Below are 14,250 nucleotides of genomic sequence, written 5' to 3'. Positions count from 1 at the left end.
ATGCCCAATTACCTGCTAACTTGGGGAAATTGTTTACATTCATTTATCCTCCCTTCTCTGCCTCCCACTTACCAACACACACATATCCATGGAAAGGAAAGAGGTCCAGTGTCTGGCCCACAGCCAGGAAACCAGTATGGGAACAGCCCTAGTTTAAAACTCAGTCTTGGGGAGTTCCCTGGTGGTCCAGTGGCTAAGACTCCACACTCCCAATGCAGCAGGCTGGAGTTTGAATCTTGGTCAGGGAACTAGATCCCACACGCCACAACTAAGAGTTCATATGTTGCAACTAAAGATATCACATGCAGCAGCGGAGATTGAGGATCCCACATGCCATAAATAAGACCTGGAGCGGCCAAATAAATAAATAAATATTGGGGAAAGATACAATCTCCCCAAAAGGAGTCAAATCCCCAAAATATGATAAGATCTTGGGTTAGACCATAGCTCTTCTTGAACCTCTGCTTCCTCATCTCTAAAATGAAGATTCACATTAGAAGATCCCTGAAATCCCTCCAACTCTGAGATGCTATGGATGACTTTTCTCACATGTGACTTCAGAGCTATGCTGTGAGCACTAAACCCATTCAGAAAGAATTCCAGAATCTTACCTCTTCGTAGATAGTTTTATTGAAGGACGGGCTGTGGTTCTCCTTCTTGGATCCAGTCTGGAATTTCAGAGGGGAAAGAGTACTTAACTTCAAGTTAAGAAATGTCTTACTTTTAACTGGTCTGAGGTCCCAAAGGAGACTCAGAACCCAGAAAGTGCCTGAAGTTTTCTCACCCAGAAGTGTCTAGAATTTTCTACCCCAAGAGTAAACAATGCTGTTCATGGTTTCCAAAGAAGGCACAATACACAGTTGCCTGTGACAGGATATTTCTGAACCAGAGTCAAAGTTTAGTAGCCCACACTCACATACCCCTGAAGTCCACACATACACATATTTCCAGCACCCACACAGACACACATCCTTCAGACAAATCTAATTCAAATACTGCCTCAAACTGTGTATCTTTTCAACACATAACATACATATACACGGTTAGCGTAAACAATTTTGCCACACACTTAAGTACCAGTCCTAGCACATACCCTGAACACGGTGAAACACTGGAGACATGGGGACTCAGAAGCTTTCTCAGTAGTATACAGAGCTTTCAAAACCTAATACCAAAGCATATGATCATGGTGTCTGTGACTATATGTTCATAAACTACAGTGTATAATTTAAGTATGGGCTTCCCTCATGGTTCAGCAGTGAAGAACCCGCCTGCCAATGTAGGAGATGAGGATTTGATCCCTGGACTGGGAAGATCCCCTGGAGAAGGAAATGGCAACCCACTCCAGTATTCTTGCCTGATAAATCCCATGGACAGATGAGCCTGGTGGGCTGCAGTTCATGGGGTCACAAAAGATGCAGACATGATTTAACAACAAAACAACAACAACATAATTTAAATATAAATATCTCTCATGGAATCTGGGCTTCCCAGGTGGCACTAGTGGTAGAGAACCTGCCTCCCAATACAGGAGACATTAGAGATGCAGGTTCAATCCCTGGGTTGAGAAGATCCCTTGAAGGAGGGCACGGCAACCCACTCCAGTATTCTTGCCTGGAGAATCCCATGGTCAGAGGACCCTATAGTCCATAGGGTCACAGAGTCAGACAGGCCTGAAACAACTTAGTACACATGCATAGTAGAATCCAAGTTGACTTAATGACTTATTAGAAGGAGAGTGAATGAAAAATCTAAAAATCTTCCCAAACCTCTCCTCCTCTTGACACAAACACAGGATCCTTGACCCATATGAGCGCAACACTTCCACAGTTTGGCAGATTCCCAGCTTCCAGACTACAGTGGCAAGGTTTTGGCTTCATACTGTGACTCCAGCCTTGGAATTAACATTCTGCCCACCCCTTCTCTTCCAAGGTAGAAATATGACCAGGGGCATTAAGATGTCCTACTTTGTGGTCCCAGGCACAGATAACAGCCATGAGTTCAGCTTGGAGCAGGTTCCAAGGGGACTGTGATGGGTTACCTCAGTCTAGAGACCACCACCAGCAGGTGACTGGCCAGAACCTTTGTTTGATTCTCTAGGAGTCAACACTGTGTCCCTCTTAGTCCAGTCTACTCCTCCAGCTGTAGATTGTATGCCCGTGCCTTGAAAACCTCTTCAGGATCTCTCACCATGGCCTCAGCTGGTCCAATGAGGACTCTGTGGGCCTTCTGCACAAAGCACCTCCTTTCTGTCTTTGATGGTCCACTGCCCCTCACAGAAACTCACAGAGAATCCAACTCTCCTCCTAATCTCAGAACTGTTCTTTTTCTGCAAATGGAACCAGAAAGGCATTTCTAGTTGATCCATTAACATTTAAACAGTCATTTCACACAAGCTACTCAGATATATACAGTGGAAGACAACTCACTTAGAAGTACACCCATGCAGACGCACAACACACCCTCTGCAAACACATACCTGCATATGCATGGACAAAATACATATCTGTATAAACAGCAGCCCATAGAGAAGACTTACCTTCCAGGAAGCCTGTACTAATGAATACAGTGTATTTGCATTATCTTGTGACGTGGAAGCAGAAGGCTAAAGAAAACAGAAACAAAGCCATTTCAGAAGCATATATCCAGCACAATCCTAGGGAGATGGGCATCTATCTCTTCCATTCCTCACCCTCAATCTTCCCCAGATGGAAGCTCAAGATGTTAGTGAAAAGAACCCTAGACTAGTCGGGAGGTCAGACAACCTCAATGCTAGTCCTGCTTTGTCATTAAAGATAGCTGTTAGTTGCTGAGTGCTTATTCTGTATATGCATCCTCCCCTAACCCTTATAACACTCCTACAAAATAAGAATGATCATAATTTGCCCCATTCTACAGATGATACTCCAAAAGGGTAAATAGCCCAAGTCAGACAGTTTGCTCACAATAGAAGCAGGATTTATTTATTTTTTTCATTTATTTTTATTAGTTGGAGGCTAATTACTTTACATATTGTAGTGGGTTTTGTCATACATTGACATGAATCAGCCATGGATTTACATGTATTCCCCATCCCGATCCCCACTCCCACCTCCCTCTCCACATGATCCCTCTGGGTCTTCCCAGTGCACCAGGCCCAAGCACTTGTCTCATGCATCCAACCTGGGCTGGTGATCTGTTTCACTATAGGTAATATACATGTTTCGATGCAGTAGAAGCAGGATTTAAACCTCAGACTTTCAAGATTCTCTCTCCAGCACCTCAATAGCTCCCTCTGACATCATGCCTTCCCTCTCTGGATCTGAACCAGGTGTTGTCAAAGGCAGGTAACCACCCTCTTTTTGCTCAGAGGAGAAATCTCATTCTCACCAGCATCTCAGTCTGAGAGGAGCTCTTCCCTTGCATTTATTTAAATTCCTCTTGTTATAATTCAGAGTGGCTGAAGCCAGAAATTGTCCTTACATCTCTCTTTGACACACTCTGACCCACTATCAGCAAATCACATCATCTTAAGGGGAACAAGAGAAAGCAACACCCAGCTTGGGAATTCCAGAGTGGCTCTGAGTGGTTGGGTGCCTCCCTCCCTCCTTTCATCTTTCTCTTCCACTTCTCTCCTCTCTTCCTCTCCCTGCATTGCCTCTCCTTGTCCTCTTCCCCTTCCCTTTCTTCTCTTCCTTCTTTTCTTGATCTTCCTCTGAAGCTTATCACCATTCCCTAAGAGTTTCCTTTGCCCTGCAGCCTAGCCACAAAGCTAAAGAGTTTATTGCCTGAAGTTTTAGCTTTAAAAGAAAAAAAAAGTCATTTCTATCAGAAATTTTCATCACTGGCCACCAGGAGACAGCATTTCTTTTGAAAAAAATGCCCCAACCTGGGTTATCAATAGTCATTTTAGCAGTCAATATTAGAGGTTGCTTCTCTAGTCTATGAATGAAGTCCTACAACCCCAAAATGTTAAAGATGAAGTAGGCAGAGGTAGAGAGAAAACTTGAAAATCATTTGGCTCAGGTTTGTCACAGCAGAGCTATGTGGCCTTGAACACATTTAGTTAAACTCTGAGTCTGTTTCCTCATCTACAAAATGAGTTTTCTATTAGACCTATTTCATGAGGTTGTTTTATGAGATTCAATAAGAAAATGGCATGTTAAGTGCTTAGTAAATGTTATTATTAAGTCATAATTAGATAAAAGAACAGCACAGATGCATTCTCTCTTGAAAACAGGTATAGTTAAGGGTGAGAATAAAAAGTACAAAGTCCCCAAGTACAGGGGGCATCAGGAAGAGAAAACAGAAGTTGAGTCCCCTGACAAGATTCCTCCTCCCACTGGACCACCGTTGCTACCAAGCATGGAAGAGAAAAGGATGTCTGTGTCAGACTTCCCAGCCCTGTTCAGCTGTCAAGACATTCTAGAACAGCACTCATCTATACAAACACTGTAATGCAACAGAGGCCAAGCTGTCTTCCAGACTCCAGGAGCACCAAGGCCTTACTTTGCCACTCAAGGGTGTGAGTTTCTAGGGGGGCATTAGGAACCCCCATGGACAGGCATGGAGTGGATTCTAGAAACCAGAGCTGTACCTGGGACTGGATCGTGGAGTAGATGGTTTTCCCTTCTTCTCCAGGGGGTTTCTGCTCCTGCACAAAAGATAGTAAAGGGACATATGGTGACATGAGCAGACAGCCATGTCTGTCTGGACATGAATTGACTGGGGAGAAACAGGATAAGTAAAGGGCTCCGGGGAGTGTGGGAAGGAGGTGGTCCTCGCACATCTCAGGATGGGGACAGATACTCACCATGCAGCAGTGTCAGGAGTGAGAAACCATACAGTGTTTCCACCATGACTGCAGGAGTCACCATGCAGTGTCAGGAGTGAGAAACCACCCAGATGTGAAAGAACTGCATCAAGTGACCCTGCCCAAGGGAGTTTCCTGTTAACTTGCTTTACTTTGGTAGCTTAGAAACTTGCCTTTGCGGACTTTCTGATTAAATTTGCAATATAAAATTATTGTCAATAATTATTGACAATGGGCTGAGCTTTGGGTGGGGCTCTAATCTGAGCCTTACGTATTAAGAAGGGGCTTCCCTGGGGGCTCAGACAATAAGGAATCTGCCTACAATGCAGGAGACCTGGGTTCGATCCCTGGGTTGCAAAGATCCCCTAGAGAAGAAAACGGCAACCCACTCCAAAGGACACAAATTTGGGGACCCTAATTGTTCCAAATCCCCCTCTCTAGACCCAGCTTTGGTGGTCAGCTTGCCCTTGGCCTCAATCCAGCCCCCTGTGCAGCTATGGTGCTGAGTGGAGCCCTGGCCAAGGCTCAGGGCAGGGAGCACACTCCCTTCCGGCTTCCCTCTTCAGTCCTGCCCCACAGGAGATTGGGGCTTGTGGCATTTCATGATGCCCTGAGTACATACTGCCAGGTTTGGCTCTGAGGGGGAGTCCATGGAGCCCATTACAGTCCATGAGACAAGGAACAAGCTGAACTCCCCAGAAGCAGGAAGGTGCTGAGAGAAGCAGAGAAACATCAGCCATCCTTGGAGGCTAGATTCATGGGCATCTGGCAAGAAACAGAAGTTTATGCTTTTCTCTTCTGCCCAGACCTGACTGAAGTATCTCCAGAAAGGTCAAAGCCAGGACCGCATGAAGCTTGTGATATAAGCCTTCAAGCAGAACCTTGGGGGCACTAGGGACAGGCCATGGAGAGATGGGGCCACAGAAGGAGGAAGACCTGAGTCAGAAGCAGAGTAACAGACTTCAATCCCCAACAGGTCTCTTTCACTCTAAATAGTTTCTTTCCCCTGTGTTCTCCTTTTACCTGATTTAAAGTCATCTTTATTCTGCTGGGGAGGAAAGGCTATTTTTACTGAGCATTTGGGCATCAGTGACTGTTGGAAGATGCACTTGCTCCCAGGAACTTGTACCCACATCCAGTAGTGATGGGAGAAACAAAGTCTCCTGCCATTTTTCATGCCCCATTACTCCAAGGAAAGAGGCCAGGGGAGCTGCTCTAGTTCCAAATGCCCTAATTCCAAAGCCTAGACCTTTAGGAGGCTGCTTCTCCATTCTGTGAGGCCTCACAGGGCCTCACACTGGTCACCAAGAGCAGTCCCACTGCTGTGACTTCCTCCTGAAGGGAAGCATCAGGAATGGGAGTGGGAAGAGGCCCTTCCTCCCTACACCCGTCACCCTTCCCTCCTGGCATTTCAGCTGGGTGCTGCCTTCCCCCAAGGCCTGTCCCCACACTCTGCCCTTCTCAGGGGCAGTGTAGTCCCCTGTGGTTTCCTCCTCTCTGACACCCCTGGACTACAGGTGGAGTTGGCCACAGCCTGCAGATACTGACTGGCCTGAGAGGTTCCCAGAGGAACTAACCTTTGCCCTAACCTGATTACTGTCTAGCACCTCAGCCAGACTCAGGCATCTTCTTCCAAAAATACCATGAGCATAGATCATGGAGCCAGCTGTGAAACTGCTGTGCTTTGGCTAGTCAGGCTGGCATCCTTCCCAGCCAGGGCAATGATTAAGGGACCCACAAAAGTAAACTCGAATTTTCAAGGACCTGAGAATTTGTGGTCAGACACAAAATGCAAGCAGGTTGGACTCTTCCTGGAGCTTAGCCTGGCTGGTGAGACCAGGCAGAAATGAGGATACCAGGGCACCATCCCTTCCCAGCAGCTACAATTCTGCACCGATTCCCTTCTGCTTCCTTTGTCTTCTCTGCCCACTTATTTTCCTCTTCTCCCCCATGGCCAGAGCCAAGAAGCTAATGGAGAAAAGATATATGGGGAGGACTGAGGACAATTGTCTGGTCCTCACTCTCCCCCTGCCCAGATTGGCCATCCTCCAAAGAATATCTCTCAGACTAGCTGAGAAAAATCCCAGCCCCTAGCATGTCGTACTTGATTCCTCCTGGTTCGCATGTTGTTGACATCTTCATAGATTGTCAGAACTTCTGGGGTTGTCCCTGTTAGAGGAGGGAAGCAAAGAAAGGAGCTGCAGAGATCTCCAGAGGATGTTCCATCCACGCTTCCACTTCTGGCAGTCCCACCTCCACCCCATATGAATTAGACCTTGAGGAAAGTTCTAGAAAGGAGGCAGGTTACTGCTCTTCCCAGGATACCTGAAAAGCACAGCGGCAGCAACCTCGCCTGACATACCTGTTCTATCAGGCCAGGCAGACTGCAAGCAAATTTGCACGTTGGGGAACAGGCTGTAGGCATCCAGCAGCAACCCCAGAGGGCAAGAACAGAAAGAGGCCCAGCAGCTACTGCCACCCATCCGCCAACCATACACACACATATACACCATTCTACGCCCCCAAGGAAAGTATGTACTGGGCGCTCAGGTACATGTCACTGGGGATGTCAAATCAGGCGACCTCTCTAGGAACTTGCACTTACGTGACTGCTTCCTCTTCCTCCGCACACAGAGGTAGATGAGGGTGCCCAGGAACAGTGCCACGAGGAGAATCATGACGCTCACCAAGATGAACAGGAAGGTGACGTCTGAGAGGTATAGAAGACATGAGCCTTGAGTGCAAAGCCCTCTCTCCTCTCCCTTCCCATCTGTCTGCTGCAGAATCTGTTTCAGAACCACACTTCCCTCTCAGGTGGCTGGTCTCCACCCACCCTGTGAATTCACCATCAAAGTCATCCCCTTGCTCATTTGGGCGACCTCCCTTGAGTGATGCTAAGATCATGGGTATTAGTATCTCACAGACCTGGCTCCATTCTAATTCTATAGACTCTGTGCTCTTGGATAATGTCCTTTAGCTCTCTGAGCCTGTTTCCTCACTTAGATAAAGGAGATAATGTTATCTACACATGGAGGTTAATTATGACTTTAATGTATGTAAAACATCTGGCACAGCAAATGTTACATCCATTCATGCTTTTGTTTTTAACTCAACAAACATTTGTTGGACATCTACTATGTGCCAGGCAAGTCTTCCACTTCACCTTCTATTATTCCTGCCTTCACTGCTCTTCTTCATTCAAACTTTAACATTTGTGTCACAAATGTAGCCTGATACATAACCGAACCAACATGAGGAGAAGGGAAATGAATTAATGTTCTGGGTGCCAGTTGACTAGGCTCTTTACAAACATTACCTTAATCTTACAGCACTCCTGCGAGATACTTATTATTATCACCCCTAGTTTACTCAAAAGAAAAACTGAGCTTCAGAGATGTAATGAATCAGCTTGAGATCAGAGAGCTAGTGGATGATGAAGCCATGGCTAGCATGAACAAATCTCCAGTGTCCTTGTCAGTCCACATTCCTTCAGCGTGTTTCTTTTTTGCTCACAAGTGTTTAGTTTGCTGCTGTATTTGGTTAGAAGTTCCTTGAGGATAGGGACAGAAGGTTTTTTCCTGTATCCACTATGCTGATACCTATGCTGATGGCACATTAAGTCTTTGTTTATATAATGAAAAGTGGTGCAAACTTAACTCAGGAAAAAAAGAAAAAAAAACTTAACTCAGGATAACTCTTAGAATGAGCATAAGCAAAAAAAAGAAAAAAACAAGAACTCTTCTAAGTACCCCCAAGATGATCCTGATGACCACATGACCCAGAGTACAGTGTACAGCATAGTTACCTCTTGGGAAACTATATGGCTTGTGGGAGTTATCCCTCAGGAGGAGGAAGGAGGTCTTCATCAGTCTCTCAGAAAAAGAATGTAATGATCAGCACCCACGTCAGGGCAGTGACTCATCAAACTAAGCATTCCCTATAGGAAGGAGAAACTCACATCTCCCAGAAGGAAGTTCTTTATGGGGATAAAATTCTTCCCTGACCAAGACAGCCCTGGTTTTACAGGGACTGTATGCCTAGAGGCCACGGCTTACCTGGGGAAGGGCTGCAAAGCTCTGTGGGAGTCAGTCAGGGGATTTGCAATGAGCCTGGCTGTGGGCTCCACACCTTCAGCCCCTCTTACAGCCCACAGTGCTCCACTTACCTTGGGGGTCACTCTGGCAGCCCTGCGTTAGTTGGAGGCTGTGGTTTGCCCAACTGACTGGATTGCTGACATTGCAGGTATATAAGTGCAAACCACTGACATCAACCTTATCCACCAGTTCCGTGAGGTTCCCAGGTGTCTGTATCAGCTCAGTCCCTCTATACCAAGCATAGCTCACGTCACCACCTCTGGCGACTGAGCAGGACAGAGTCACTTGACAAAAGTCCCCATCCAGGACCTTCCGCTTCTCCACCAGGTGGGGCCTCTCAACACGATCTAGAAGCAGAGATTCTGATCAGAAAGATGCTAGAAATACAAGCCCTGCAAGGGTTAGAGGAGCAAGATGAGCTGTCCTGAGGACTCACCAAATATAGAAACCCGGAAATCATATGTCCAAAGCTTCCCAGAGTGACTGGTGACCTCCAGAGTGTAGAGGCCACTGTCTTGTGGCTGAGCTGCCTTGATGAGAAGAGTGAAGTTTTTGCTTATAAAATTTAATCTTTGGTTGAAATGATGTAAAGTCGGATTCAAAGTTCCCCTTACTTCGGTCCAGCCAGAATCATTCTTCCAAGACCATGTGAAATAATTACTTGACTCTGAGAATGAGGACATCTTCCATCTAACAGAGTATATATTTCTTTGTAAGCCGGGGTTGTGTAACCAGACAGGCTCTCCTGAGATTCCAACCACATGATGAGCAGAACCTAGGAATTACAGAAAAGATAACCCATGCTGGAGCTGGAAGGAAGGGTATCAAGCCTGAGCAATGTGGGTTGTTAGATGTGACCTCCCTTAAACCAAGAGGATGGAAATGCATATGAAGAGGCCAGAGTCTAAGAAAACTTGAAAGTCTATCTCCCTTATCTGCCTCCCCTACCCCATGCTCTGTGCCCTCATCTGGAGAGCCCACAAACCAGTAATAACAGTGAAAATCTCTTGAGTACTTATTATGGTACAGGAAGATCTTAAACACTTTACATATTTTTACTCTTTCACTTTACAATGACTCGAAAAAGGTCTTATCCCATTTTAGAGATGAGGAAACTGAGTTAGAAAGAACTTGAAAGTAATTGGACCAAGTTACACAGAGAAAGATGAATCTAAAATCCAGTCAATGTGGCTTTAGAGGACAAATCCTTAACCAGTATGTTTTAAATATCATATATGAAGTCACTCTTTCCCTGTAGTGCTGAGGTAAGCAACATGGCCAGCAGTGACTACTGGAAATTCTTTTTATCTTTTAATTTTTAGTTAATTGGAGGATAATTGCTTTACAATACTGTGTTGGTTTCTGCCATGTATCAACATGTATCAGTCACAGGTACACATCTATGACCCTTCCTCATGAACCTCCTTCCCATCTCCCATCCCATCTTACCTCTCTACGTTGTTACGGAGCACCCGATTTGAGATCCTTGTGTCACACAGCAAATTCTCACAATCTATTTTATGTATGGTAACGTATATGTTTTAATGTTACTCCTTCAATTCATCTCCCTCTCCTTCCCCCACTGTGTCTGCAAGTCTGTTCTCTATGTCTGCATCTCCATTAATGCTCTGCAAATAGGTTCATCAGTTTCATCTTTCTAGATTTCATATACATGTGTTAATATGTGTTTTTCTCTTTCTGACCTACTTAACTCTGCATAATAGGCTTTAGGTTCATTAGCATTGACTCAGATGTGTTCTTTTTTATGGCTGAGTAATATTCCATTGTATATATGCACCACAACTTCTTTACCCATTTATCTGTTGATGGACATCTAGGTTGCTCCCATGTCCTAGCTACTGTAAATAGTGCTGCAGTGAATATGTGTACATGTGTCTTTTTCAATTATGGTTTCATATGACCAGACCCAGTAAGGTTAACTCCCCAAGCTGAACTCATGGCTCCCTCATCTGTCCTCCCATAGAACTAGAACTAGATTCATAATCCTTTCTTTTAGCACTTAAAATGTTCATTTTAGGACTGTGATCATTATTCATTAAGGTTTGCCAATTTTTTAGTTACCAGAAATTATCCACAGGATTGTTCCATAGAAAACAAAACAAGAGAAAAAAATAAAACTATACTACCAAAGCATATCCCAGTACATCCCTCCCAAAGGACAAAGAAGGGGGCTAATGACCATGGGAGTGTGACATAGAGCTGCTTGTCACTGCCTATGCTAGAGCACCCCACTGCAATCAACGTAAACAAGTGGAAATTCCTGTGGCCATTTTTGTAGGGGAAGCTATATAGCATGGCCCAGTGGATGCCTGTCTGAGTGGGTTGAAAAGGGTCAGGGAGAATCTGGAGAAGAGAACAGAAAATGGAGATAGTTATACAAACATTTTTTCAAATGGAGAACATTGAGAATAGAGCAATGGACAGAGATTTCTAGATGTCCACAGGCATTATAAATATTCACTCCTAACCATGCATTCACACTGGCATTTTCTCAAGAGACTAAGTAAATAATTAAAGGACTTGTAATTACTATTTGGTGAATATAATATGTTTCTCTGATTTGACACTGCTAAAAGTAAAACACACGGAGTTCCTATTCATATTCCTATGACTTGAACTGGCTCTGCTCATTACCAGACCAAAAGCAGAGACTACGCTATACATCTCTGTGACTTTGTCTCTTGAGATCCTGGCACTATCTAAAGATCTTGAGAACAAAGGTGAACAATAAAACAATCACTAAACCTACAAAAAGGACATGCACTGTACTCACCAATTGTGTAGCCTTTACTGAGTCCCTATTGTACCCAGGGCCCTAAAAATGCAGAGCCTCTTCATGAATAAGATGATTCTTGATGCCAGAGAATTTATGATCTGGAAATAGAACATGCTTTCATTCTGCAGCATACACTTCAACATTGAGATAAATAATCATCTAAGCAATTCCAATTCCAATAATGGAAAACCAGGTTAAGACATGGCAGTCAATGCTTCCACTGAAAATAGCTAGAAAAATAGGCAAAGTATAAAATAGGTTGTTAACAGCATCAGAGAACTAATAAAGTCATATAAAGTTATAGGTCCAAGATCTATAAGAAGGAAATTCAGAGAAGTGAGACCAGCATTATTGACTCCTGCTCCTTAGAGGCATCTCCTGAGTCCATAAAAAGCAGCTGAAAAGCTGAGAAGCTTAAAAAAAGAAAAAAGAAAAGCTGAGAAGCTGAGCAGAGTTTACAGTAAACTCAAGGATCTAAAAGAACATGGAGTTCAGGAACATTTTGATAGGAAGTGGGTACACTTAAAATTCATCATATTTGGGGTTGGTACCACAAAGAGATACATGGTAAGAGTAAGGGTGAATAAGAAATAGGCCAGCTCTTATAGAGATTAAATCCCAATTTTGAATAATCTCAATCCTGGATTGGATTAACATTATAAAAAATCTCCAGTATTTCTAATCTAGCTGCCTATATTAGAGACAAATATAAATTATTCCTGTAGGAAAATAACAAAAGCCAGCACATTAAATATTTCTAAAATTTTTCATACAACAATGTCCAAAATGAAATTAAAAATAAACAGACATAACAAGAAGAAACATGTCCATAAACCAAGAGAACTAGGCCCAAGGGACATTTAGATAATAATGTTATCAATCATAAGCTTTAAAGTAATTTTGTTTAACATGTTTAAGGAAATAAAATATGCTTGAGAATTATAGCAAAGAACACATGTGATAGAAAGCAAAAGTGGCCATGCTGTCTGCAATGTGACTTTGTAGCTCCTTCCATCTTCAAGAGAGAGAGTTCACTTTCCCATCTCTTGTAACCAGACTGGCCTTCTGAAGAGAATGCAGCAAAAATTAGGTTCTGTTAGTTCTAAGCCTAGATCTGCAGAGGCATTGCACATGCCCTTTGGAATGTGTCTTTATATGTTCTCTTGAAACCTGTCTAGCTGATGTGTAAACAAGACTCAGATAGCCTTCTGGAGGGTGAGAGCTCACATGGGGCAAGCTAAGGCCATCTTAGATCAGCCATCGCCAGCCAATCTGGCAGCTGACCATGTTTGCATAAATGGTGCAAGCTGAAATGAAAAGAATAACTCAGTTGACCCCTGCCCAAATTGCCAACTAGTGGAATCATTGACTAAATAAGTGGTGGTTGTTTTAAACTACTAAGATTGGAGGTGCTTCATTGTGCAGCAATAATTACCTGAAAAAATGAAATTTTTTAGGTTCTGTTAGATCTAAGCCTAGATCTGAGAGCCAAATGAAGATGAGCCAACTCATTAGAAAAGACCCTGATGCTAGGAAATATTGAAGACAGGAGGAGAAGGGGACGACAGAGGACAAGATGGTTGGATGGCATCACTGATTCAATGGACATGAGTTTGAGCAAGCTCTGGGAGACGGTGAAGGACAGGGAAGCCTGGCATGCTGCTGTCCATGGGGTTACAAAGAGTTGGACATGACTGAGCGACTGAACAATGGCAAAAATGAAAATTGTAGAAATAAAACATAAAGTACCTGGAAAATTAACTCAATTGAGAACTTTTCTGATTACAACAGTATGAAACTGTTTGAAACTGTTGAAACAGTATGAAAACTGTTTCTTTTTTCACAGAAAGAAAAATGAGAAAAGAACAAACATATGGAGACTAAACAACGTGCTCCTAAATAGCCAATGAGTCAGCAATGAAATAAAAAAAGAAATCAGAAAAGGTCTGTAGATAAATGAAAATGAAAACACAGTCTTAGACTATGTTTTATAACATAGATTATAACAAAGTTTATAACCTCATGAGATTACCTTATGAGTTATCAAAGACAATGATATCATAACCTTATCAGTTAACAAACATAACCATATGAGATGCAGCAAAAGTAGTTCTAAGAGGGAAGTTCATAGCAATATAGGTCCACCTCAAAAAATAAGAAAAATTTCAAACAAGCTACCTGTAGCCTAAAAGAATTAGAAAAAGAAGAACAAACAAAACCCAAAGTCAGCATAAGGAAGAAAATAATGAAGATCAGAGAGAAAATAAAGATCAAAAAACAATAGAAAAGATCAATAAGTCCAAAAGTTAATTTTCTGAAAGGTGAACAAAATCAACAAACCTCTAGCCAGCCTCACCAAGAGAAAAGAGAGAGGACCCAAATAAACAAAATAAGAAATGTAAGAGTTGACATTTTAACCACTGAAAACACACACACAAAAAAAAAAAAAACATTTTTTAAAAACTGAGAATACAATGAATAGTTATATGCAAGCAAGTTGGACAACCTGGAAGAAATTAGCAAGTTTCTAGAAACATATAGCCAGTTAAAACTGAGTCAAGAAGAAA

The 14,250-nt window shown here is 43.2% G+C and overlaps 1 protein-coding gene across 3 annotated transcripts in view; it reads right to left on the bottom strand.

Annotated features, from left to right (window-relative positions):
- LOC133040533 (natural killer cell receptor 2B4-like) overlaps positions 1-14,250 on the bottom strand; it is a 43,353-nt gene that overhangs the window by 7,497 nt on the left and 21,606 nt on the right. For 2 of the 3 annotated variants that reach the window (XM_061120346.1, XM_061120348.1), the window contains exons 2-8: positions 9,323-9,661; positions 8,958-9,233; positions 7,398-7,502; positions 6,897-6,961; positions 4,577-4,633; positions 2,540-2,605; positions 612-668 (exon numbers count right to left, since the gene is read on the bottom strand). In XM_061120346.1, the coding sequence (XP_060976329.1) occupies positions 612-668; positions 2,540-2,605; positions 4,577-4,633; positions 6,897-6,961; positions 7,398-7,502; positions 8,958-9,233; positions 9,323-9,661 (965 nt within the window). Of the gene's footprint in view, positions 1-611; positions 669-2,539; positions 2,606-4,576; positions 4,634-6,896; positions 6,962-7,397; positions 7,503-8,957; positions 9,234-9,322; positions 9,662-11,680; positions 11,782-14,250 lie in introns of all 3 variants that reach the window. The other variant, XM_061120347.1, reaches the window with a different exon arrangement.

Source organism: Dama dama, chromosome 20 (assembly GCF_033118175.1).
Source record: "Dama dama isolate Ldn47 chromosome 20, ASM3311817v1, whole genome shotgun sequence".
In the NCBI taxonomy this organism is placed as follows: Eukaryota; Metazoa; Chordata; class Mammalia; order Artiodactyla; family Cervidae; genus Dama; species Dama dama.
The sequence above is the reverse complement of the archived record's forward strand: the minus strand, read 5'-3'. Positions and strand labels throughout refer to the sequence as shown.